Genomic DNA, 27,829 nt, shown 5'->3' on the forward strand with positions numbered 1-27,829 from the left:
TGCAAAACAAAAGCCTTCCAGTAGCTAATACATGTTTAAATGACTCACTGGGTGATTATTTAAATAATAATTAATGTGGTCGTCAGAAGCTGATTAGAAATGCACTTGAAATGATTTGTGTAAATCCAGTGATCAAATGCTGTATGTCTCAGTTTTCAGTGATTTCAGGCTCATGACCAGTGGCCGGTCTTTGTGTGTAATTCCACAAACCTGAAGACCTTCTGTAACCAAGCAGTATAAGAAAGCAACATTTAAAAGTAACATTAGGGAGAATCAATTAATTATGAATAATAATTAATTGTGAGAATAACATCAAGTAATCAATATAAAAGTAACTGTCTGATTACGAGTATTTTAAAACGTAATATATTCTAATTAAAAGTACTTAATTCAGATTACATGTAACCAGTTCCTACACAGCACTCTTTGTATCCTCTGTGGTATCCAATGTTGCAAAATATATCAATATAAAATATCAGCCAGCAGCGAGAATACAGATCTGACTCAGAAGACCATTATAGGCAAAACACAGCTTCAAGTCATTGTGGTTAGTACAACAACTCCTTAAAGATACATTTAGTTCACTAACTGCATGGATAATTGCCCAGGAACAGCAGGGAATTAAGCCTTTATGTTTCTGTGTGTTATCAGTCCACATCCTTAAAAATAAACCTACTGGCAACTACTTTCACTTGTAAATCATTTAACATTATAATGCAGCTCCAGCCATGCACAGACAATAAAACTGCCTGTAAAATAAAAATTAACCATATGTTGGTTTTTATCCTTGTTGCCATGTGTCATTTTTTAACCCACACACAGCTGGGGGGAAAAAACATCAAAATCTTTTCAGTTCATGCTAAGTTTACTTTAGCCTACTTTAGACGGGCTCCCTTGTGAATGATGAGGCTATTGGGACACCAATTAGGTGATAAACATCCATAATAACTATTTGGAGTCAAACAAACCAAGTTCAGCGATTCTCACAGGACTTGCGAATATCATTAGCGCCAGAGATAAAACATGTGGAGACTGGGCCGTGGAATCACATTGAAATTACACACGCATAAGTTAATATGTGTGTGGGGAGAGAGAGAGAAGGAGAGAGAGAGAAAGAGAGAGAGAGAGAGAGGGAGAGAGCGAGAGAGAGAGAGAGAGAGAGAGAGAGAGAGAGAGAGAGAGAGAGAGAGAGAGAGAGAGAGAGAGAGAGAGAGAGAGAGAGAGAGAGAGAGATAACATTTTTAACTTCCGGGATGAATGCTCTTGCATAATGTCTGCTTTTATTTACCCCAAAATCCAAATCACCAATCTCTTGGTCTGAAATACATCTGATGTAAATAACTCCACAGTTCAGAACTTTTTGATGGCTAAACTTTACTTTGCTGATGGACTATTTTTAAAACCAAATTTGATTGAAAACATATGTGCACTCCCTGTCTCTCTCTAACAAACACCTCTGTGTAAGAAATTCCACAGAGATTGAGCTACAGTCAACAAATGGTCCTAAACACTTTATGACTCATAAGAACGCCATGTAAATATAAAAATCACAAAACATTTAAACAGAAACTGGGAACTAATAAGAGAAGAAGAAAAAAAAGGAGTTTAAGAGTAGAATTTGTTCTTCTACCACTAATCTTTTACATTAAATCCAGCTTTTACTGGACTGGAAGTAGACCAAAACCCACAGGTGCAGAAATAGTTTGTCATGGTTTCATTGATGCATTTTTAACAGTTGGGTGCAAGAGTTACAGATTATATTTTCAATAAATCCCAAAATAGCCACACTCAAACAATCAAGTAGGCGACACACACCAGCCTTAAATTTCCATCTTCCTTCTATTGTCATTAGATACACAAATAAAAATTGTACCAACCATTTTACATTTGCATTTATCAACCATTGCTGTACATAAAGGGAGAGGTGAGAAACCTATTCAAACTCGGTTTCAAAAATAACAGCAGATGTTTTCGTTTTTTTAACATTAGTTTCTTTAATAATTCATTCCAGTACATGGTTTAGGAATTACATATTATCAATAAACGTGTACACTGAGTATTTTACTGGAGGAAAGAAACTAGAATGGCACTCACTACGACACAGATCAGACAAGATACAAAGACTCTCTGTAAGCTCACCGATCCCAACATGGACACTTTCATAAGAGAAAATCAGTCACGACTGTAACCAAAAGAAGATATTAAGAAAAGAAGAGATGTAAGGTATGAAAACATAATGAAACATATATATTTTATAATATATTTATATATATATTGTAGCTTTTATTTGGAAAAAAAAGAAACTAAAAAAGAAGTGAAAAGCAATAAAATAAAATAAAATAAAAGAGTAATACTTTTTTGAGATGTAATGAGGTTTTATTTCAGCTACTGTCGTTACTGAGACTGCTGCCACTGCTAAGATCTGGCCGTTCTCTTTTGTGAATCTGCTCGTGTGCTTTGAGATGACCTGATTGGCTGAAATTCTTCCCGCAATGCTGGCAGGTGTACGGCCGTTCGCCCGAGTGAATTTGCTGGTGTGCTTTAAGATGTCCCAAGCGGCCAAAACTTTTGCCGCACTGGGTGCAGCCGAACGGTTTTTCCCCGGAGTGAATCTTCTCGTGTGTTTTGAGGACCCCTGAATTGCTGAAAGATTTGCCACACTGGGCGCAGCTGTACGGCTTCTCGCCCGTGTGGATTTGCTGGTGATTGCGGTAACTCGTCTCTTTAGTGAAGCTCTTGCCACACAGCGAACAGCAGAAGGGCCGCTCTCCCGTGTGGCTCAACTGGTGGGCTTTGAGTTCCTTCGTTTGACTGAAGCACTTTCCGCACTCGGCGCAACTGAACGGCTTCTCGCCCGTGTGCAGCCGCTGGTGCGAGCGGAGGTCGTCCGCTTTGGTGAAACCCTTCGGGCAGTGTGCGCAGGTGTAAGGTTTTTGCCCCGTGTGGATGAGCTGGTGCCTTTTCAAGTTGCCGGCCTGCCCGAAGCTCTTCCCACACTGGGAGCAAGTGTAAGGCCTCTCGCCGGTGTGGATGCGTTGGTGAGTCTTCAGGTTACCCAGGGTGCTGAAGCTCTTCCCGCACTGAGTGCAAGAGAACGGCTTCTCACCAGTGAGGTTGCGAGGTTTGCGTGGCCCGTGGCCTTTTGTGCTGGTTTGGTTGTGCGCAGCAGGCGCTTTGTTGGCCTGGACGGACATCAGTTCGTAAAGGTTTCCAGAGGGGAAATCCGAGTCCATTTTCCCCATGCCGTCGATGACGGTCTCGGGCCGGAGCTTGTTGAGCTCGGTCCGCAGCTCCGCCATGTGGATTGACTCCAGGCCGTTCATCTCCGTCTTGATGTGGCTGGACATGAGGTTGGGTTCGTACTCGGTCTTGATGGCGCCGAGCTCGCTGGCGTAGTAGCTGTGCAGGTCCGAATGCTGCTCCGACTTGATGTACTCCAGGCTGTCCGAGACGTGGGTGATGTAGTCGAACACCAGGCTGGGTTCATAGTGTGACTTGTAGGAGTCCAGCTCCGTGCTGTGGAAGGAATGGAGGTCGCTGTGGTGCTCCGACTTGATGTAGTCGAGGCCGCTGATCTCCATCTTGATCTGCTCGGAGCCCAGCTCGGCCGTGCACAGCGGCTGAATCACCGAGAGGTCCACTGTGCAGATGGGGTCGAGGTCGGGCTCGCTTTTGATGCACGGCAGCATAGCCATGGGCTCCACGATCTCGGACGCCAGCGAGCTGAGCGTAGGCGTGCTACATTCTGACGAGAGCATGGTTAAGGTCGGCGTGGCGCAATCCGCTCGCAAAGAGTCAAGTGGCGGAGAGTCGCATTCCGACACCAAATTATTTAGTCCTAAACCGATGCATTCTGTCTCCAACTCAGCCATCCTGGTGGAAGCTAGTCCACCGCCTGACCGAAGCTTCCGTTATGAGTAATATACCTTGCTTTCACAGAGATAAAAGCGGGATTCCTGAGCAGGGATTGTCACTGCTGCCAAGGCAACCTCTGAACTGGGTTAGGAACAACCGTGAGTCCCCTGGCTCCTGGATGGAGAGGAAACAAACAAAGAAAAACATTCAATGTACAGCATTTAAACCGCAATTGAATGTCCCTTTATTAGTATATAATAACTTCACAAAGATTTTGCACAATGGTACCAAAATGTCATATCCTTTTGTTAAAGCACATTTGATCCCATGTCAACATCAAATCATTTTTTTGGTGCTGTGTTCCACAGTAAATTTATGTACCAGTGCAGAACGCATTACCAAAGGCGGAGGAGAACCAACACACGCCTAGCAACAGTTGTTCTTTCTGTGGAATGGTTTTTCCATTAAAGATTTAAATCCATTACTGTATTGATGTCTTTAAAATCATACTTCTGACTTATTTTCAGTGGTATTTGAATAACTTTGTCATTTTGGGCATTATGATTTATAAAAGTTGTTTATGGTCTTTCTATATAATGTTTTATGTATTTTTTTTCTTTTCTGTAAAGCACTTTGGCCTACCTTGGTAGTTTTGAATATACTTTATAAATAAAGATTGAGTTAAGTTGAGACTAGGTGGACAATTTCATATAGTGAACTTTTTTATTTCTCAACGAACACATTTTTTATAGCAGCACTAATAAAATATAATGAAGAGCAAAGGATGCACATTAGGTGTGTACTTGATGCTTTATCTATCTATCTATCTATCTATCTAATTATATGCAACAGAGAATGATGGGAAATATAGTTTATTCACAAAGTTTCCTCACAGACCTGGTAACTGACTAGCTTTATTGCAATTCATAAACAATAAACAAAAAAAAAACTATATTGTACAATGAAGAACGTACAATTGTACTAATCAAAATTACATCTTACGACTTCAAGCCATTTGCTTCTCTCATTATTGATTTGATTCGGTTATGATGTTCAGTTTTCCACTGGTAATTTTTATTTGGTGGCATTCATTTGGATTGAACACACGAATGCAATTATTCTGACACGACTTGAAAGCACCATGTGCAGGACTTTAGCTGTCAACATTTTATCTACACTACGGGCAAAAGTTTTAAAAGTAATGCTACATCAAACACCGATTCACATTATTTGATATTTTGCACATACTTCAAAAGTAATTTCAAAATGGCTGTTTCTTGAATGCATGTGACAAACCTGTTTATGCAAAACTCAAAATTAGTTAGCACCTTTGGTATATTTTTGCTCTGCTGTAGCTAACTTACACTAATAAATACTTATAGCATCAGCTATGAAAGAAAACATTAACCTGTTAATGACACGCATCTTCACATCAAGATGTCAAGTCAATCTGACACATTGGAGAATCATTACAACCAGATGTTTACATCAGAATTTTTTATGAAGTAGTTACACAAATATATAAATACCAAGCAAATGTGTGCGGGAACAAAACAAAAGAGGGAGACTCAAGCTTATAAGTGTATAATTACAACGTCGTCGCGTCATTTGTGTAATTGTGTGTGCCGACTGTCTAGAAGTACACATTTTTGGCCAGCGAAAAATCGGAAGACAGAACAAAAAAAAAAAAAAAGATAAGAAAACTTTACGTAGATGTACTTTGTAAAATCAAAAGGGCTCGTTGATTTTTTCCCCCACGAGAATCACTAAGCAACTAGTAAATGTAGCTTCGCTAGTTCGCCACGCATCATGCACTTTTCTGCTGCCTTTCTTGAATCTTGGCGGCGTTTTTGCACACAATAAATCTTTTGCAATTTTTTTCCCACCGCGAGAACCGTTTAATCCACGACGCCTGGTAACTGCGAACGTGTTATACAAGCAATAGCGAATAGCGGGTATATCGGCATGCAGGGCGCGTTTCGGTGTTTCCAGCGGTGATGATGAAGAACATACAAAGACAGGAGGGTGAAAATGCCACAGCTTCAGCATGCGCGAGCCAGTGGCCATCTTGTTTGTAGCTGAACGTCGCTGCATCAGCCAACAGAACGATCCGCTGAGGGAAAGTTGAGCCAGCTGCAACTTTCGAACGCAAACGTCGATTCGTTCACCTTTGCATAACAATGCGAAACGCTCGCTGCGATAGAAGAGCGTATGTGGTGAGTTGCATGACTTGCGCGGTACATGCACACTCTCATCACTACCTATCAGGAGAGACAGGAGGAGGAAAAAAAGATGAAGACAGGAGAACGCGAATAAAAAACGCTCGTGAGGACGCCTCGGCGATTTTTTACCTGTTCATTGCTTTTTTTCGGCCGTCAACGCGCCGAAGCGGAACCCACACCAAACCCCTGCCGGACCCGCCACGTCCACCTCGGCCCCAGCGTCCAGCAGCCTCCCTGTCGCACACACTCCTTCTTTCCCCCTCTCTCCTCCCTCTCATTGACTAATTCCGCTTCGTTTTCACTCCAGTTGTCGCTTTCCTCCGTTTCAGCCGTTGTACTTCCGTCGTAAAAATGTAAATGCGCGCGCAGCATTACCGTTTTCTGAGCAGCTACTTTGTTTACTTCCGACAAATGCTCGTTTTCGTGCGTATTATCAAAGGACGCACGGTCGAGGGAAATGAAATGAACATCTGCACGTACTAAGCAAATAGTGTTTTGTGCAACCAGATGTTTTTCACACTCTTACTCATTAAGTGCTATCATCATGCATCATCTGAAGGAACACACATCAGCAGTTACTCCTCATGACAAAAGCTGAGTGCTATAGAGGAGCATCACATGCTCGGACACTCCAGAGTTGTTATGAAGTGGATAGATATTGCATGGTTATCATCAAGCAATGATGTGTAAATTATGAGACCTGCATTCCATTGCAAATGACAAGTGGGACATTAGTAATAAATGAAAATATCATTTGATTCTATTATTTTGTCTTTTATTAATAAAATGCCTATATAGCCTAATATAAATGTTTTTATGCACAAAATATAAATGGCTGTAGTCTACAACATATTAAGAGTAAATGGTAAAAATTCATCAATTAAAATGCATAAGAGGTGTGCTGTGGATGTTTTACAAAGCCAAAACAAATGAAAAATGCAATAAATCAAATATTGCATTTGCCAAACAAGGTTCTTAACCTGCAAAAAAAGTGGGTAACAAATGTGAGAATATAAATGTAAGTATAATATGATAATCAGTGTCTCACTTTATCACTGAATGACATCTATACAAAAACAGATGTCATTCACATTCAATTCAACCTTTATCATTCACAAATGTGTGAAGAACTTTATATATTTATCTATGTTCTTTCTTAAAAAAGAACAATTGGATATGTCACTTGCTCTAAGAAACAATGCTGTGAATGTTTACCTTGCAGTATGCAGCAATTTCCACAACTGATATGAATCAAATTGCAAGCGTCACACATCTGTTACTGCTTAGTACATCACAATAGCATCAAACAGGAAGGCTTTTTCAAATTGCATCTAGCTGGAGGACTTAACTGTAGAATTTATTAGAAAAACACCCTTAGGGATATATATTTGGTTGTCTTTTGCCCATCTGTGGATCCAGGCTTCGGAAAAACATTCATCTCTCATGATCTCAGCTGTAGTCCATAGAGTTTAGAAACTCACCCAACTCAAAAGTGCACTGGTTTGTATGAAGGAAGCAGATTGTATGGATGATACAAGGTACAATTCAAGACTCAGAATGAAAAATGACAAAGGATGTAATGAATGCAATTTTCTACCTTTTAATGCATTGCCATAATTCAAATGTACAACTACTTCAAGTCACATTAAAAGACATTTCAGTGATAGAAAAACATTTTTTTTTTTTGTTTTGTTGGAAAAAGTAAATGCTGGTTACAACAGGCATTCTTAAGATGTAAAACCAATCAAAACCATTCAACCAAAAACAAATATACCCAACTTACCTAGTAACAATTTCTGATCATTGACCAAATTTTGTGCAACATTGAAAATAATTGGATTTAGTATTGATTTTCTGTGTATGTGGTTCATAATTACCTGGATCATACAATGATTTTCTGTAAATTACACTGTAAAAAAAATAAAAGGTATGTTATATTTTTTAAGTACAATCAACTTGGATGTTTAAGTAATTTCAACTTAAATTGCATTAAACTGACTTAAAAAATGATTGTCAAAAATATACGTTGTCATAACTTATTGATCATATATTTTTTTTACAGTGTAACAAATATGAATTAAGTAGAGTTTTCATTAATCACCCTAACACTTTCCCCCCCAATTTAGAGATGTTTATTTCAACAAAAATATTACTGGATGTAAACGAAAAGGCAGTAATTAAAATTTAACGGAACACTCGAAATTGTCTATTTTCAACATGCAACTATATGTGAAAAGGTCCTGAGGTAATGAACTGAGCAAACAAACAATCGGATTTCCATGCAAAGCTTTCAGACTAACAACAAAACTGAGGTATGGATGTGTGGAATAAGTGCAAAATATATACTGGGGTAAAAAAAATAAAAAATAAAGGAAAAGTAATTGGTACAAATGTAATACTTGGCATTTATTGGTCAAATGCTGATCCTCTATAATCCATTCAGAGCTACTCTAACACAACAGAAAACTACTAAACATGATCCATGGAAAATAGTTGATCCAATTGGTCTGAAGAAGAGTTCTTTTCAATACAAAGCTATACAGATTCTTAATAAAAACAGATAAAAGGAGTCATCATGCAAAACATATAACAAAACATCAAAATGCTCAAGTAGTTTGTAAGAATAATGCAGTTCTCTGGGAGAGTGAATGACTGCAAAGCTCTTAGAACTCATTTTTCTGACTGTTTGGCATAAGGTTACTGTTGATTTTCATTTAAAAAAATGGTAAAAAAATGAACAGGTAAAAGAAGCATTCTTACAAGATATCAATGCTGGTCAATTGAGTTATTATCATCATGATCAACTTCATGGAAAGTCAGTGACTGCAGACACGCACACACAAACAAACTATTTTAGGCACTACATACCGCACAAAGTTGCCAACTTTTTTTTCTTTCTTTTTTTTACAAGAGACTGCATCACACATTCACCATTATTAACAGAATAAACAGCTGAACCCCAAAGATATTTTACATGCGCAGTTTCTTTAATTCATGGTGATAAATAGATGGGTGTACATGGGGCCATTTCACTGCATTCACTTAAATGCAAAATTCTAGTCCTTCAATATTAATTTAAATTGCTTATTGTAACCCAGAACAAATGGAAATATACAATATCACCAGACCCTGTTCAGTCATTTGGATCAATCAACTATAATTCACCCAAAACATACAAATCTGTAATCATTTACTCACCCTCATGTTCCAAACCTGTGTGACTTACTTTCTTGTGTGGAACATTAAAGATATTTTGAGAAATGTCTGAGTATTTTCATTTTTGGGTGAACTAACCCTTTCCAGTATTGTTCTCCTGCATCGATGGAACAAACAACATTTTTTTAACAATCTTAATTACACAGAAGTCAGATCTGACTAGCAGTAACATGGATAAAGAGAACTACTACAATATCTATAGTTGACTGTTCAGATGAAAGCACTAAGCACGAGAAAGGAGGAGTTCTGGTAAGTTCTTAGCAAAAGCATGGTGCTAAACAATGAATGAATCAGCTTATTGAACGGTTAAATCTGGGCACTAGCAACAGATGATGTACTTCATTATAGTCTACGAACGAAGTTAAGGGTGTGTTCACACTTGTAGCTTGGTTCGGACCAAAAAAAACAAACACATTTAGTCCTGGTCCGCTTAGCGGTCACCTGGTCTCTTTGGTCCATGTTGTGTTCATATTTCATTTGAACCGCACCAGACGCCGCTTGGAAGCGGAGCGAGACATCTTTTCAGCGGTCTCGGCCCACTTCTTTGAGGCACACCAGGGCTCAGATGGCAGCGTTCACACTTATTCAAATGAACCGCACTAACAGGAGCAATCGCACCAGGGTTCGTTTTTTTCGAACCAAACATGCCAAGTGTAACACACCTTTAGATACTTTATAAACCTGAAAATAAGCTTAGACCCTGTCCCAAATGAAACCCTAAGCCCTTGCAATGTTCCTCCGAGTCTAATGTGGACTAAACTGACATGCAGCCATTGTAAGTTCACAAGACCATGGTGTGCCATTTGGGACAGGGCCTTAGGATTCATTAAATAACATGAAATTGCCCATAATGAAAAACAAAACAAAAAACAAATTACAATCTTTTAAGAGCATGTATGTTCAAATAGGTTCCCTTCATTGTAATCTTTGGGTCGAAAGTTCTTGGTACCTTCCTACAGAGATATTAGGTAGTGTTAAACAAAATAAGCCACATTTTTAAATGCACAATCAAATAAAAAGTAGCCCAACAGCAAGTCCCGTTCCATTTGTAAACGTTTCTTTTGAACAGGACCTTAACTCCTGATATTGCAGAAGTCCCAAAGGAAATGGTCCCATCGATGAGGTATTGATCCAAGAAGTAACAGTAACACCTTGTACTTTTTTCCCATCATGCTTATTACCGACAAAGATGATATTGTAAATCTTCAGGGAATGTGCGTAACAAGTAGGACTTCGCTGTTAGCGTTCCCTTCAGTACAGGGCATAAATTGTAAGTGCAGGGTTCGTCTGCCTCTCTGAAAACTGTAGATAACAGCTTCCATAAGGAAGACTCCATATTTACATGTATGTCACCGATGCTGGGAAAACCAAATATCACAACCAGCAACTGATCCTTTCTCAAAGTTCAAGATGTAGAGCCATGCAAACACTACAACGTAATCAGTACAGGAAGACACTACTCTAGTTGAGGATACTGGGAAAGTCAGATCCGCTTTTAGTCACTGAAACAAGAATATGAAGGGTTAGGGTCAAGTTTCTTTCCAATAACCATTTCAAAGCACTTTTCTTGTCCTAACACCAACTTCATCCTTAGACTCCTTGCCTCTTGAAGACAGCTTGTTTGTGCACGTCATGCAATGATGACAATAGTGCAACTTCAAGTCGAAAACTGTAAGCCATCCTCTATCCATGGTGAAAGGTTAAAGAAAACATGTAGAATCGGACATACAAGTCAAAACCTTAATTATATAAAAAATCCAGTATGACATCTGAACATAAGAGGTATTTCATGTTGAGTAATAAGTCTGTAAGGAAAAGATGGTAGATTTGATCGCAGGAGACGCATTACACTATCTCTTGTTCATTTTTACACATTTAAAAAGTTACAAATAAAAAAACAAGACCACCATGCTGCAAGGGATCTAGCAAACTGCTCTCCTTTCCTTTTCCATGATAGTTTCATGTAACATTGGAAATATTTACAAAGTTTTAAGATCTTTTAAAACTTATATTATGAAAAGATTACACCAAATGGAAAAAGAAAATTCTTCCAATTCTTCAATCCTTATTGTGATGTCAATATAGCCCTACTCTGATATTTACACGGTGTACACAGCTTGTTACTGGTATTTGTTTCTTCCAATTTCCCCCAAAATTAGGGAACCAAAACAAAGGTAAAAAAGAACATTTTAAATCATGTCAGATGACAAATCCTTGTATGTCAGAGTACCTTTTAAGTAGCAAAGGCTACGAGTTTTTGTACTTCCTTCAGTACTTGAAACTAAGGATGCTCCGATAGATCGCCCGCAGATCCGATCTCACAAACCGATCACAATTTGATGACGTAAAGCACGCGATGACGTCAAACTTTAGCTCTGCAGTCCCGAAATATCACGTGTAGGAACATTGGCTAAAGGATTTAACAGACCGTATTCAGAGCAGCATCATGACAGGTGATGTCAAAAACACATACCAATTAGTAGTACAACCCACTGAAGAGATGTATGTCTATCCCTCACAGCCTTGCTTTCATTCCCGTAAAAAATTAAAGATGATGCTGCTGTGAATAAGGTCTATAACGAACCTGATGCCTCTGTCGTCTGCTCGGGGTCTGAGGCAGGGCTCAGGCACCTCCTCCAAACACACACACAGCGACAGGGAAAGGATTTTGAAAAAATCTGTTTACCATCAGTTGTCAGAAGATGAAAGCGATCTTTGTCGTAGTATCCTTTCAATCTTTTAAGGGGATTTCCCATGACTGGCGTCAGCTCTGTTCAATGCATTGACTTAACGCCACTGAAGAAAAACATCAGCTTCAGAGTAACCCAGGTGACTCGTTGCTAATCGATTAAGCTTTGTAAAGTGGCTCTCAATGTTAAAATAATTTCAACATCTTGTGGAGCAACAATCTAACTGCACTGACTGACAGCCAGAAAATTATGTTAAGTTATAAAGTCTTGTAGGCTTTTTAATAATCCAAAGTATCTTAATATGGATGGTGTTTTGAGTAAGCCGTTTTTTGAAATGGCCTATCAAAATGTTCAAATCAATACTTGTGCTTATTTATTTGATTCTCGGTTAAAACAATTACAAAATTACCGTAAATAATATAACCAAGGCAGCATCTGTGGTATTACTTTATCTGGAAAAAAAATATGTTAACAATGACAGTCAACAGAGAGCGTACACATCACTTATATAAAGCTTAAAAGATCAGGATCGGCTGATAATGATAAGAAATCGGTAATTGGTATCGGCTGAAAAAAATCCTGATCGGAGCATCCCTACTTGAAATGAATTTGAAAGTCTGACTCCTCTCTGAAAAGCATCCCTTTCCATTTGCTAAATTTCCCCTGAATTTGCTCCATCTACGCGCTCTCATATTGTTTAGTCCGTGTGCGTCCGTAAGTGAGCCTGAAGCCTTGAAGACTGGGAGAAACTCTTTCCACATTGTGGGCATTGGTTGAGCGTCTCCTCGTGCGTTTGCCGGTGAGCTCTGAGAAGATGCGGTCGGCTGAACTTTCTGCCGCACTCTTTGCAAGCATGGGATTTCCTCCTACCTTTGGGCTTCGAGGACTCACACCTGCCCATCGTCTCGTCGTCATCTTCGTCGTCCACCTCGTCTTTATCCTCAACTTCCTTTGTCTTATTCGGCTGGTTACTCTTTGAACCTTTGTCGACTTGCGAATCAGCTGGGTCCACGGACACTTCTTGACTGGGAACAGCATCCATGGAATCATCGTCATCCTCGAGCAGCTGGGATGGAAGCGTCAGGAGTCTTTGCAACATAGACGGGGATCTGATTTGAGAGTTGTCGCCTGTATATAAAAAGAGAGCGACTTGAAACGTTGGAATGCTTTTAAAATATAACCGCACTAGATCATCAGCACAGCGCCCCCTACCTGTGGAGCTGACGACAGGAAAGCCTTGAGTGTTTGAGGATAGAGAAACGACCTCCATATCGTCTACCTGCAACCAGGGCGGCTGCCCCACCTCAAGCTCCAGTTTCCTTTGAGTGGCCAAGCAAGACGGCATGAGCGTCTCTCTAATTAGGCTGTCCATGTTAGTTACCGAGCCTGAGCTCAGCTCGGTGCGCTCCTCCTTACTGGTGGTGACCTCTTTGATTTGCCAGAAGTCACTGCACCACTTCTGCCCAAAGACTTTGTCCAGGATGGGCACCCAGTCTTGTGCTACTGTAATGACAGTCTGCTTGTCTGGTTCTGTTGAGGAAAAAAAAAAAAAAAATTTAGGAGGAAATGAAGAACAATTACTTATTTTTAAGCTTAATTTACTCCATTTAAAAACAAGGTCATAATTATGGTTATACTTATGGTTATGCACTGCACTAAACCGGAAATCCAAATAAACTTAGCTTGCTGATTTAGCAAACAAGTATCTAGAGGAGTTTAGTTGTATTTAATTTGTAAATAATGTAGAAATCGCTTTTAAATACCTGGGACATTTCGCAAAGTGATTTTTCATTTGAAAGCAACAACTTAGAATTACAAGTTAGCATTAAATTGTTAGAGTAACTGAAAAACAATGTTTCAAACATGTTCAAACATGTTTCATGTTTTATACCTGACCACGTCATGCGTTTTCTGTGATCGGATGGCTATCCGATCATGAAAAGACCAGGTGTAAATGCCCTCCGAAACGCATTCGAGACAGATTTAAATCCGATTTGCATAGGAGCTTAAAAATAGAATTCTGAATGAAACCCAAAGAACAGATGGCAAAACAAAGTATTTTTGTTTCTGGTCTGTGCACTGTTGAACAATAAACGGAGGCGTGCCAAAATAATGTGTTAATAACAGGGGAAATTCAGTTTTGGTGTGTTGCTGTTTTTGAACAATGGGCATATTTTGCTTAAAAGAGATGTTTATGTGCATTTTTCTATTGATTCTGGGAGCTATAATTCGTCAAATCACAAGAAAATGATGCCAAACAGCTGCATATCCAACTTGATATCAAATCACAATGTAGGAACACTGTTACATTGACATTCAGTTATAAAGAATTAATGTCAGGGTAGTCTGCTGAATCCTCCGCAACTTAGCTCTCAGAACTGATCTGAAAGACAGTTCAACTGCACCAAACAAATTGCATTTGTACAGTTACCTGGTTTTCATAATTCTTTTAGTGAACCGTGTGCTAAAACAACACAGACCTTGCATGCAAATAAACAATGTTATCAGCAGGCACAATTCATTTGGATGAAATTCTTCCAACATTGTTCTAAACAAACATGAAGCAATTCTATCCTACTTTACACTTTTATAAGTAAAAAAAACACTTTTAATTGCAAGAATGTTTTTTTGAACTTTGTACCATTGGTGGGCTCAGTCTGATCCTTTTCCCATCCTTTTTTGGGTGATTGGTCCTGCAGGCCTTTCGACTCTAGCTTTTCTACTCCTGCAGGCCTTTCGACTCTAGCTTTTCTACTTTGGAACCGCTTGGAGAGGCGGAGTCATTTTCAAAGTCTTCCGGTACCACAGCAACCACGTCACTGGTTGCCACTATGTTCTTTTCCTGTAGCTGCTCTTTCAGTATCTGGTTTTCCCGCTCCTTCTTGGTGAACTCCAAGAGCAGGTCGTCAAAGCTGTCTTCCACAATTCTGGTCAGCTCACAAACGGCGAATTCCAGCACTCGTTCCATAACAGATTTTAACTGACCTTAAAAATGGAGACAAAATGGGGGACATCATGATATATTTACTTAGAAAAAATCTATACGGTGAGGTTCTTATGACACAAACAGGTAGTTACTGCAAATAAACCCTCCAATCTCTCTCTGCACCATCCACACACCGCAGCGAACTGCACCAAATAAGACCGCTGGCTGACATTTATGAGAATCACACCAATTTGCTTCCCTCCTTACTCTCAGCAAGCAAAAGTTCAGATTTAAAGCCTCAATTACACTGTCAAGATTTTAAAGCAATCTAAGAAGAATGTCACTACTACCAAAGGGTTTCTCTCACGGAGATAGAGAGATGGAGCACTGGACCTCTGTTACATACTGTATCAAATTGAGTGGTATATAATAACAGTTGGCATAACAACGACGGTTTGGGGGCCTAAAAACGCAAACCTTTAAAAACGGGTTTCAAAATGCACGTTTTGGAAAATGATACCACTGTTGAATTTGCAGAAACAGTGACGTCATGTGCATGCATATTACGTGTTCAGTCTACAGACACGTAGAGTTTCTTTACAAAGAGACATCACCAACTACTTGCCTAGCATGAATAACACAGCGCTTTTAGCCGTTTTCGTGTATCCGTGTAAAAGGGGATAGTTTTGACAACGTTGTCTTCTGTACGTGAAGAGCGCAAAGGAAAAACTTTGTGTAACCGTACCCTAGTAGTCCAAAATCCTTCAGTACTGCAGTGCAGGGCAGATGTTAATTGTATAAGATAATTATCAGGTAGTCCAATCAAAACTTTCCAATAAAACTAGTGATTGAAGTAAATATAGAATACATTCGGTCATTAAACTATTAAATCATTAGCTGTCGATATCAAACTTGGCTAAGATTTACTTAATTCTTAAACCCTATGTAATTTGACACCACAGCTCACACTAATGATGAAAATCTGCAACATATTCTAGGGAATATGAAATATCATTCACAAACCAGTTTATTTCTGTATTGTGATGAATTGCAAAATGAAACCGGATAATCAAGAAAAATAAAATGCATGACTTGACTTGATCCTTTGGCTATTGGATGGATCATACAAATAGGCCCTGTTTATATACTTGAAATTAAGATGCGTTTTGGTCAATTGGATCACAAGTAGACGAGGGATACACACACCCATTTGTCTCTTTTGTCCAATTTTAATCACTTTACATTTGGAAGTGGTCCAAAGTGGACAAGCTCAAAACGTTGAAGACCCCATTTACACTTGTATTTAGCGTTGGCCACTTGTGATCGGACTGACCAGTGTAGTACCAGGTGTAAACAGGGCTTGCAGTATCAGGAATGGTACATTATGCTTGGTATAAGCTATGCTTTTCGTCTTCAAACCAAAATTAGGTCTTCAGCCGACAAAGTTTAAATCCCATCTAGCTAGCACGCTTCCCATACTGTTTACGCATTTTGTGGTTCGAATGCGTTTTCGACTACCTCTAGAAGTGATCTAAAGTGGACAAGCTCAAACTGTTTTAAGCCCTATTCACACTGGATTAGTATTATCCAGGGACCTCGTGTGATTTAGAAATTACCCACCCACATCTGAATTTCGTGTGGCGCACTCGCACGGGATAAGCGAAGCCTGTGATGTCAATAGGCTATTGCTTGGAAATGTCGTTATTATAGGTCGGTCTAGCTGTATGCTATATCATAAACAGAAGAATGTTCCTATACATGTTATTCCTCTCCATCTAAATATTCTTTTTGTAAATTGTATAGTTGTATGGTGTAGCCTACAGCGATATGACCCAGCACCCAAAATACTATCAAAACACTCCAACGCAGTCTCCATTCTTCGCGAAAGATGAATAATATCATCACAGGACCTCAGTGTTCTGCGAAATATGGTAGGTCATTTGCGGAGGAATGTTTACTTTACAAATTACAGACATGGCCGATTCGCATGGGATTAAGATCACAGACAACCTCCCCAATTATTACAAATGACTAGAGGTCACCAGGTAATACTTATCACGTGGGAATAGGGCTTAAGACCCCATTTACACCTGTATTTATCATCTTCTACTTGTGATCAGAATGACGAAAACACTTCTTTAATGCTAGGTATAAACAGGGTGTTCACACTTGTAGTTCAACTCGCTTGGTTCGGACCACAAAAAAAAAAAATTTTAGTCCTTGTCTTCACATTGGCATTTTAACACAGAACCTAAAGATGTTGAAAATAAAGGCATAGGGATATGTTTACAACCTGATTGGTCGGCTTTTATTATGTACATTTCGCAACAGAACTTATCAAACATCCAAAACATTGCTGTGTTCTGGGCTAAATGCACTCGTTGTGTGTGTGCGTAGCTTACATATGATGGTTATTTGACCAGCTGAGAACTCGTGAAGAGCTTATAAAAAGTGTAAAGGAGTCAAAATAGTGGCAGGAAGCCCTCCATTACACACACAAATGAAGATATGTTATAAGGAGACGCGGTTCTGACGCCTGTACCGAACAGTGATGGGCAACATCGTGACTATGATGAGAAAAAAAGGAATTCTTGAGCATTCTTGCTTAGGGTTAAGGGTGAATCTTGTTTCTTGTCCTGTTTTTGGTTCGTTCACATGTCTTTGGTCTATGTTTCATTTAAACCGGACCAGAGTTCATTTGGAAGCGGAGCGAGACCCATCTTTTCAGCGATCTCAGTATACATGTTTGATGATGCGCACCAGGGTTCAGATGGCAGCGTTCACACTTATTTGCACTAACAGAGCAAACGCACCAGGGTTCGTTTTAATCGAACCAAACATACCAAGAGTGAACCTGAAAAGTAAGAGCGCTCTGTGACAACAATCAAAAATAAAAAAGTAGTTTCCGAGGCTTTTATTTCTTTGGAATAATGAGAACTTGTGAATTATTCACAAGCATTAAAAAAAGGCATTAAAATCCATTTCGATTTAATTTTCAGGGCTTAACAATTAAAGATTTTTTTGGGCTCAACCATAAAATATAACCAAACAAAAAAGTATTAAAATTTAAGATATTTAACACAATATTACTTCTAGCAAATATAAAAATACATTTCTAAAATAAAAAAAAACCTGATCAATTTTAATTTGCTATAAATATATATTTTTTCATTAAAATGTTGTTTTCTTAAGTTTTCAGTTCTCTTCACAAATATATGTCTTTACAAAAAGATTATAAAATAGGCTGACAATTACACAGCTAATGTAACTCCATAAATTAATTTTGAAGGAAAACGATAGCAAACACTGCAAAATATTACTAATTGGTTTGTAGTTAAAACGTTCCTTTTCTGATGCTCCCAAAACTGTCGCCAGTCATTCTTGCATTGTCTGCAGATTTTGAATTTGCAACAATCACAAAATACATCAGATTATGTCTGCTAGGCATAAAAAGTTTTTCAGTGGCAACAAAGCAGTGGTTTCAAATGGCCTGGAACGATCTCACACTGACACCGGGTTAGTGGGTCATGCTTATTGTTGAGCCCTGATGTTGACTTTAAGAAAGCCGCAAGATTTACCTATTCAAATGCAATTTTGAACTGTATGCAAGGTAAAAGGAAATATCTGATATTTGACTCTAGTCTAGTGGTGTATCTATAAGAAATTGAATGGGCATTGCTGAAAAAACGTATGCATTACCATAGAATGTTGACATGCAAAGCGTATCATTGGGCTCCTTTGTCATTTGGCCGCAGCCCCTGCTTTTGTAGAATGAATACCCCCCTCTCAACCCCCAACCATGGATACCCTCCGCAGGGTCTGGAAGGTGTGGCTTCGTCTAACCACATCCATTGGCTAAAATGCAAGGCAAGGACACCCTCCCCATGGCTACCGTCACCGCAGTATGAAAAGCAGCGCTAAGGAGCAGCTCAACGACAGAAGCGTCATCACCCAAACCAGCCATTGGCAGCAGTCATAACAATTCAGCCACACTCCAAACATCAAACTGTCTATGTGTACATGCCCACACAGGCCTGAGGACTGCTATGAAAGATTCATTTCAAAGACCAGACATCAAAAACTTCCTTAAATGATACGCTTCCACTCAACTAAGACAAAACATTCTGTCTAAAACAATGGCTTGTTGTTCCCACTTCTGCAGACTTCTCCACACACTTCCTTCCACAGAGGTTTTAAAAACAGCCCGATAAGAGTTTATCTTAATTGCTATTTGAACTTCAGCAAGAAAATAAATAAGTAAGACTTACAAATAAGACTGAAATCCAGCTTTTACTATTGGTAATGTTTTTAGATCAAGGTAGATGGTAGTTAGCTGGTCTAATAAGGTCATAATTTGGTGCAAGCTGTAGACCAGCAAGAAAGCTAGTTTTTGAAACATGATGTCTGGTAAACCAGCTAATGGCCAGCAAGAAACCAACTAACAGTTACACCCTCTAAAGCTGGATTTTCCATCAGGGCATAGTTTGGATTTAACAACTGGTAAATTCGTGCCACGTTTCTGAAATGTAGGGGCGTTTAACCACAATTAGGGAATTGAAATGCATGGGTGCAAAAAAAAAAAAAGGGACTAAGTTTATTATGACTTCCTCCTTCCGTTCAAAATGGTGTTTACCCTTGTTTTAAAAACCTCGTCACTGCGTACCAAGCCATCGAGTCAGATTAACATTGTAAACATAAGCGCTTCAATGACATAGGTTATTGCACAATATATGAAAGGCATTTAGTTATATTCTACTCAATAAAAACCCAGTTTTAGCCTTACCAACTGCTCGCCCTTTCTGTTCACGCCTGAGCGTTTCAGACTGATAGCCACATTCAGAGCTCTGACCATGGCTCTGACTGGGGGTGTGTTGCTTTGTTCCATCGTTCGTGTCTGTTTTTCTTTTAGACGCATTGCTTTTCCCGTTCCCTCCGTATTCTAGCTCCCGAGACTGAAGGGTTGCCCTTAAACGCTGATTTTCCTGCTCTTTGGTGGCTGTTTCCAATAGCATTGAGTTCAAAGTGGCCCCAACAGTCTTGGTGATTTCCTGAACGGCGAGCTGCACAACCTGCTCCAGTGCGGACTCCAGCTGACCTTGGAAAAACGAAATGTAGAGGGACCCGTTCATGTTTACAACCGCTCCGTTGGAAGACCTCTGTCATTCTTCCACTTCCCACCCCCCAAAATAGTGTTAAATATACAGAAGTCTCCCAGAACAACTGCCTAAAAAACCAACAGTTACCCCTTTCGCGAGAAACACATCGTGGACATGTATACACCCCTTAGTAGGCTCTACCGTAATCCACACCGTAAAGTCGCACAGGGAGTCAAAGTAGTCCACAAGCACATTAGAGGTCTTCCCTCAGACGACCACTTCGCCATTTTGCCCCAAATTTGAAAACGTCCTGCGCACATAACCCAGAAACAAGCCATTGCAAAACGCCGATTCAACATTCGCCGTTAGTAGGTTTGTGCATCCGACGTTTTGTAGTTTGGATTGAGGTCGAGGTCGCATGACCCGATCAATATAAAACTCTTTAACGTTAAGTAGCCCATAGCTACTCAGTTATTGCCTATTATATCCAGTTATGCACTACTTTTATCGCGGATGCTATTTCAATTTTCCAGCATTGGCTCATACTTATTACAAATCGTTTTATGTGCGCTCCTCTACTTTGGTTACGGTAAAACAGACGCTGCATGATCTAAGACGAAAGCTGGGCGAGTATCATGGTAGATTACAGATTCAAACGCATGTTGTGGTGCATGGTGCGATGAAATTGAGCTGCCTGCCAGCTTATACTTTTCAAAATAATTATAGGGTTTTTTTTGTGTTTTTTTTTTTTTTTTGCATAAGAAACATGATTTTGAGAAAATAAATCCATGGTTATTATTAATGATGTAATTATTTATTATATCGTCCACGCACACAAACATTTGAGCTAATAGAAAAGTTAATGATGTCTTCTTCAAGGTGCAGTATGATGCTGGACTTACAGTGGACAAATTGTAATAGTTACTCATTCACAACTTCCACAAGCAAATGTAGGCTATGCGCTCTTGAGGCGACCCTTCATGTTAAACAAAAACAAACAAACGTTCATTAGGCTATAGATATGACTGCAGTCTTCATCTCCTGTCAATTTGAATAGTATACAAGTTGGTTTCCTTTAGTGTAAAACCTTTTAAATTGTTTTTTTGAAGTTGTAAACGGCAGGAAAAGAGCTCCCTTGTCGTGCATGCATGCGATGTGTGGCCACAAATATACCACAGCCCCGGTTCCTGTTCCTAACTGCAGTGTGCAGAGGAAGAAGACTGCGGGACTCACACCTGTGTTACTGTACTAAACTGTCTGATCTTGTAATGGGGCAAAGCGAGACATAAAGCTAATTTGAGGTATTCTTTCTGTATATATAATGTGCAGCTTCTGTACACAGGATCATAGTTGATTGATAAAGATCATAATCATTATTCAATTATTAATTCATTTTCATACATTGTTCATATGTTTTCCAGATGATTTTATCTATAGGGAGCTTTTGAGAAAACCGATCCTCCATTGAGGACACACTTTTCTAAATTCACTGTTTTGCAAGTCCCATTCATGCAGTATTCAACCATTAAACATTAATTTAAGGATTAAAGTCAGATGTTATCACAAAAGTTCTTTAAAGCATGTGTTTATACAAGTGACAGCACAAAACAGTTATTTATGAGCACAAGCATATTTATAACCTATTTTAATACTGCAGCTGTAGGCTATTACATTATAGAAATAATGCTGTTTGAAAATACATTTCAACCAATATTTTTTATACATTTCAACCAATAATTTGTTTTTGTCATTTTCTATTTGGAAAGTTTCTGAGGCATTTGAAGCTGTTAACAAAGCCTCAAATGCATTAAATGATTCAATCATAATATTCAATTGAATATTTGTATAAATCATTTAAAATTGACAAATGAAGGATGGACCTTATGTAGTAATTTATGAAATAATATTCGTGTTGTGCAAGTTTTGTGTTGTCATTGCCTATAGTGCATGTAGCTCGTGCAATACTGAAGATAAACCATGTAAAGGAATAGGGCTTGTAACTATTGTACTGTGAATAACATGAGTTTAGTGATAAGCATGATAAGCAGAAACCATGTGGGGGCCACATTTCACCATGATAATATATATATATATTTCACTCTATTTGAACAAAACTCTGTTTTAAAGTCTGCAGCATATGTTTCTTGTAAAGTATAGGGCCTATACAGCTCTGAAAACAGCACAGTTTTCAAACACCAGGGGGTGCAGTATGATAACTGTATCAAATAAAACACTTTTAACTAGCTTAAAATCATCCATTTTGGCATGATGGCTAAAGTACCGGTAATTGCATTAAACTTTTTCAGTGGAGAACAACAGAACAAAACAATGCCTTGAGTAATTTAAGCTAGGTCAGACATGGTCTTCATGGTCTCATAGACCTTTAAATAATTTAAAACAAATAAAAATCATTTATTTCATTATTACAGTGCAATGTAGTGCAGTTTTATGCCAGTTGGATGGTTTGGTCTGCTATTCTACCACACCAGCAGAGACCAGTTTGAGAATGAAAAAGTTGATATATCCATTGATGCTCCAAATAGGACAGTTATTACAGCCGTGCACTTGAAATGACAAGAACATGCCAGCAAAACGAATTGAGAGCACTTCTCATGAATTAAACATGCAGAATGTCAAATAAACTTTTTCAGAGGTGATACTTTGCTTTTTGCCTGAACAACCACACCCCATATATCTAAACACACTACTTCAGACTTGTGTGCCTCATGGAGAAGCTTGCAGAACGAAAGTGATCAGCACCTTGTGGTGCCATCTAAAAGACGCACAAAATCACTTTCACGGACCTTTACCTTGACTGTTAGCTGCTGTGCTGAGTCTTTGGCCATTTTCAAGAAACGGCTGAAGATGCATTTTTTTTAGCAACACTTGACCCATTAATATTAACACTATTGTATACCTATAAAAAAATGTTTTGCTAGACTAACTGGGACTAGTCACATGCAGCACTTGCATTTTGTTGCCCTAAATGTAATGATGATTTTGAAACCTCCCAACAATATGAGCAGTTGAAAAAAGTGATCTAGGGGCTTACCGCTTTTTACTGCAGATGCCATTGAAAACACAGTAAGTCTATCGCTTACAGCCTCACTTTCATACCTGTGATGGCACTGCTCTGAATAAGGTTTATTGCAGTGGTGAATGAATGACAGGTAATGAGGTGGAATAAAGTGCTGCAGGTATGACGTCAGAACCCGGAAGTCTAATGTGCCGCTGGTTCCTTCGAGATTTTCCTATTGGGTTTTTAATGGGGGTTTTCAGTTTATGAGTAAAATAAAACCGGTGGTAAACACAATACTTTACAATACTTTCACGTTTTGTTCTACAATGTACTGTACACACTCACACCCCAAGCTGTCTTATCTAGTTACTTATCAGAAACATACATTTGCAAAAATTAACATAACAGCTTCAAAATGAGCATTTTCACTATGGGTGTGTGTAATTTACGTTGTAGAACAAAACAGTATGTTAACAAAGGCTTTATTTTACATCTAAATCAAGGTAAATCTAGAAGGAACCATCTGAAAATTAGTCTTCTGGGTAATAATTACTCCACAACCGCTAAAAAAGTACATATATTATGAATCTGAATAATCTGGACGTAGGCCTGATGTCGCCATGTTGCCCTTATCACATGACCTAGTCACCGCCATTCACAAATCCTCATGGGATAGTAAAGTGTGTGTCCATATTTGCACACTTCAGAATCTCGCCGGAAGTACTCTTTTTTTGAGTACTGTGAATTCGGACATACAGTCACATACTGTTTTTCCGCCTACTGTATAGTAGGTATGCAATTTTAGATACAGCCCAGCACTTCATCTGTGCGCAAAATTACCAGTTGTACTATGATGAAAATGTAGCGAGTGAATATTAATATCCTACCTTGCTTCGTAACATAATGCAGGCATTCACCTATTTAATACACATAACCCTAGACCTTCCCCATAGTAGAATTCGTAAAAATCACAAGCAGTACTACTGCTTCTCAGCCAGTCATTTAGGGATAGTGATATGACGTCTCGTTACGGTATTATTAAAATTCATGAGCCAAGCCATAGAAGAAAACCACGGAGGCTGAGAAACCATTACATCTTATCATAGTATCATGATAATGTACAGTCCAACTCATATACTGAATATAGGGGCTACACAACTATTTGAGGTTTGTTAATGCAATTTCAACCTTTGATTGTGTTTTGTTATACATTTCATAACATCACAAATGTCCTGTCATGGATTCATATTATATGTCTGTTTTCTACCATTGTCATTTATTTTCTAAGATAAAACATTTTCAGTAATTTAAAATAGAATTTAAATAGTTTTGAGTGAAGGTCAAACTTCTCCCATTGTATCCGCTCGTCTGAGAAAGTGTTATTGGCAGTACGAACTGACGTCAATCCATGGACTTTTAAGGCAATCCGCTAACCTAGCTAGATCTTTTAATTGTTGCTGTTTTATTCGATATAAATGTCTAAATGTTAGTTAGAAGTAGAATAAAAATAAAAACTTTTAGGCTATCAATATGCTCATCGGTTATGCTCATCTTTGCTCGTTTCCTTTGAATGTATCTTGAGTAAAACGGCTCTATATTTAACAAAGCACATATAAATGACCTGAACCAGTATCAGAATAAGGAAGTTTGTTGCGCATAACCCCAATTCGGCGAGTTGACCATCAGAAAGCTGCTTGGTTTAAAAGTGACTTCTGTGGCTATGCAAACTATGCTTCAGGCATTGCAACACTACTGACAATGGACTTTTTTGCCTGAAAATTTTCACCAAAATGTCGCTAATGTGACCACACCTTTAGGGATTTGAGATCTTAAGAACAAGAATAATGCATTGTAGACTATGTGTGTACTATTACGGGGCCCTTATTTAAATCTCGAAAGCATCAGTCCACATTCATTGTAATTGCATGGAAAAGTAATCAGGACAATTCCTCAAAATAGCCTTATTTTGTGTTCCACAGAAGAAAGTAAGTCATGGGTTTGGAATGATTGAGGTGAGTAAATGAAGACAGTTTTCATTTTGGGTGAACAATTCATATATTTGAAATAAAAACATTCAAATAATGTAAAAACAATAAAAATAGAATCGAATTTTAATGGGAGACATTTTTTTTTGAGTGTGCTCTTCGATTGTAAACCCCTGGGGCGCTGTGTCGTCACTTGCCGGTGTTGTGCCAAATCCCAGCCAGAGTATTACCCCAGTATGGGTCGGTTTAGGATTAGGTGTAGGGGTGGGGTTAGGATTAGGCAACCAGGTAGCAGGGGGGTAATAATTTGGCAGGGAGTTCAAATTTGGCACAGGGACTGCTGTAGCGTTGAAATGCAGCTTGGCAGGCATTTAAGATCGACTGCAAGTTTCTCCCTTCACTGCCGCTGCACTCAGTGACCTGCACGCCGGTCATAAATTGCAGTACAGAATGCAAAACATCAAGCCCAACTGCAGCAGTGCGCTCAACACAGCATAGCAATCAATTCAATGTTGTGTTAAACGAAAAGTTCAGCCAAAAATGAAACATCTGTCATCATTTAGGAACACAAACCAAGATAGTTCCATTAGTCCATATGACTTGGCATTTTCTTCCTTTGTGTGATGTGAAGATGGTACAGGTTTGGAATGATAAAATGTACATGACAGACTTTTTATTTTTGTGTGAGCTATGACCACATCTTGCATTGCTCAGTAAAGCTTGTATTCAGATCACAGGCCTGTCAGACCGAAGAACTTTACAACTGATGTAACATCTGGGTCGAACTCGGCTACGCTGCTGGTGTAAATGGGCTAACCCACATTCCACAGCAAGCGTTCATGGCCTAGATCACAATCGGGACTAAACCAAGATCTGATGCTGCGTGGCACTGGTAACCGAGGATACAAGTTATATATATTTTAAATGGACATTGGTCCCACAACACAAATTGCTATTTGTGCCTTTTAAAAAAAGTTTGTTCATTATAAATTGGTCAAATACGATTGAGTACTAATTTAAAGTGGATTTATGCTGTGCCAGAGGTACTGTGGCTGGCTTGGATGAAAAAACAGAAAACAAAACAGAAAGCGAGCTTCAGAATAAATTAATCTAATCACAAAAAGAGTTTTCATTCCCATGATCAGTGGCAGAATGAAACCAATAGTGAGACCTTATTGTTCTTGAGGATCGGATGAAAAAATATCTCTTTTTTTTTCTAAATAAATAAAAATAAATCATTTTATTTGAAGACTGTCAGAGCTTGCTTAGTTATTACTAATTAATTTGCATTTAACATACCTCGTTGTTTTTTTATTATTATTTAAAATCTTAATCCTATTTAATCCTAATTAGTTTCGTTTAGAATAAATCAAGCTATTGTTTGGCTTCTCAGGTCTTCCTTAAAAAAAATATTGGAGCAACCTTAAAGGGACGGTTTGGAGTAAAAATCAACCTAGGGTCCTTTGCACCATGACATCGGGCCGAACACCCCCACCAGAAGCCTTTTTTCCCTTGGTCGAACACTATTAAAGTTAGAGCTTATTAAGAGATATCAGCCGAATGGCTTAGTGCAGGGGATCCAAGTTTGTATCTCGTAAATTACCCCACTAATAATGCCCTGGAATGGTACCAAACTAATACACAACAGGTTCTGTACTCATAAAACGAGGCATTGGAAAGTTTGTAAGTACATCAGGAGTTTATTTAAATAACACTAGCCTGATGGTTTATGTTACCGCTAACCCGGACGTCGACGTCACTTGGGAAAAGCACGTAAAAGTCCTGGCAGAAAGCGATGCATAAGGATGTAGTTATTACTATTTTTTGATTAATATATTTATTATTATTAAGTGTTTTTCCGAAGTGTAACTTAGTGTTAACTAATAACTGTTGCAAACTGGTACTACCAACTAAATATTATTGCATTCCTGGAACTGGGCGTTGTTACACTACATCCTTGTGCATCGCACATTGTGCCGTTTTCGGCAGGCGACATCATAGGCACTCTGGTTGGCTTGTGGCTACTCAGCCTTATACCTAGCCGAGTGTGTTTGTGACACATTCCTCCCATAACCATCCTTGCCGTTTCAGAGATCCTCTGATCCAGTCGCCTTGCCATAACAATTTGGCCCTTGTCAAAGTCACTCATATTCCTAGCCATTTCTCCTGCATCAAACACACTGATTATGAGAACTGATGGTTTGCTTACCATCTAATCTACCCAGACCTTAATATGAAGCCTGAGATGATCAATGATTTTCGCTTCACCTGTGACTGGTCATAATGTTTTTGCTCATCTGTGTATAGAATGCATAAAAACATCACAAAAGTATGCAAATCCATGTTTAACAGCAACATGTTTTTGTAAAAGACCTTTAAAAGGTATTCAAAGAGGTGAGTATTTTATTTTATTTTATTAATAGTGTTTTGCAGCTCACTCCATGCCCAAGAAGCATAAAAAGAGAAAGCAGTTTTACCAAAATCTGACTGCTCCCTGGGGACTTAATAATGTGTAGATTTAGATGTATAATGGCTGCTATAATAAGATATATGAACAGTGCAATTTAATAAATGTGAAATGGTTGAAACTAGTCAAAGCCTAATGGTTTTTGAATGCCTTGATGTATTGTTTCAGAGGAACAGTGGTTTACGCACCATTTCTGCAGACATTGCAGACGAGAGGTGTGAAGAACTTCTGTTTCACTCTAAAAACGTTTAGTCAGATATTCACCCCACATCTGAATGCTGATACATCGAATACTTCTTGGTCTAGAACACACAAAGATCTTGATATGATAAAAGTCATTACATGTGAGAATT

At 38.7% G+C, this 27,829-nt stretch overlaps 2 protein-coding genes and 1 long non-coding RNA gene across 4 annotated transcripts in view; 1 reads left to right on the forward strand and 2 right to left on the reverse strand.

The window, feature by feature from the left end:
* Positions 1-27,829, forward strand: part of LOC306986670 — a 392,716-nt gene that overhangs the window by 106,165 nt on the left and 258,722 nt on the right. The window lies entirely within an intron of this gene.
* Positions 1,355-6,747, reverse strand: LOC306987372 (uncharacterized protein). 2 transcript variants are annotated; one of them, XM_079591574.1, is made up of 2 exons: positions 6,207-6,747; positions 1,355-4,029 (listed from the first exon to the last, which is right to left on the reverse strand). In XM_079591574.1, the coding sequence occupies exon 2, from the start codon at positions 3,870-3,872 to the stop codon at positions 2,382-2,384; it is 1,491 nt and encodes a 496-aa protein (XP_079447700.1). In that variant the 5' UTR covers positions 3,873-4,029; positions 6,207-6,747; the 3' UTR covers positions 1,355-2,381. The 2 variants fall into 2 exon arrangements, with proteins under 2 accessions (XP_079447700.1, XP_079447701.1); XM_079591575.1 differs by lacking the exon at positions 6,207-6,747 and adding an exon at positions 5,869-6,162.
* LOC306986494 (uncharacterized protein) lies at positions 7,656-20,220 on the reverse strand. Its single transcript, XM_079589791.1, is given in 5 exon segments — positions 7,656-13,111; positions 13,196-13,513; positions 14,625-14,733; positions 14,736-14,968; positions 19,693-20,220. Coding segments are annotated over 5 exon segments (1,437 nt in total). The 5' UTR covers positions 20,039-20,220; the 3' UTR covers positions 7,656-12,680.

This window comes from Phoxinus phoxinus (genome assembly GCF_949152265.1).
Source record: "Phoxinus phoxinus genome assembly, chromosome: 19".
Taxonomy (NCBI): Eukaryota; Metazoa; Chordata; class Actinopteri; order Cypriniformes; family Leuciscidae; genus Phoxinus; species Phoxinus phoxinus.

Bases quoted from the DNA above. Each gene is read 5' to 3' on its own strand.
- LOC306987372 (XM_079591574.1), bottom strand. From the start codon at position 3,872: ATGGCTGAGTTGGAGACAGAATGCATCGGTTTAGGACTAAATAATTTG.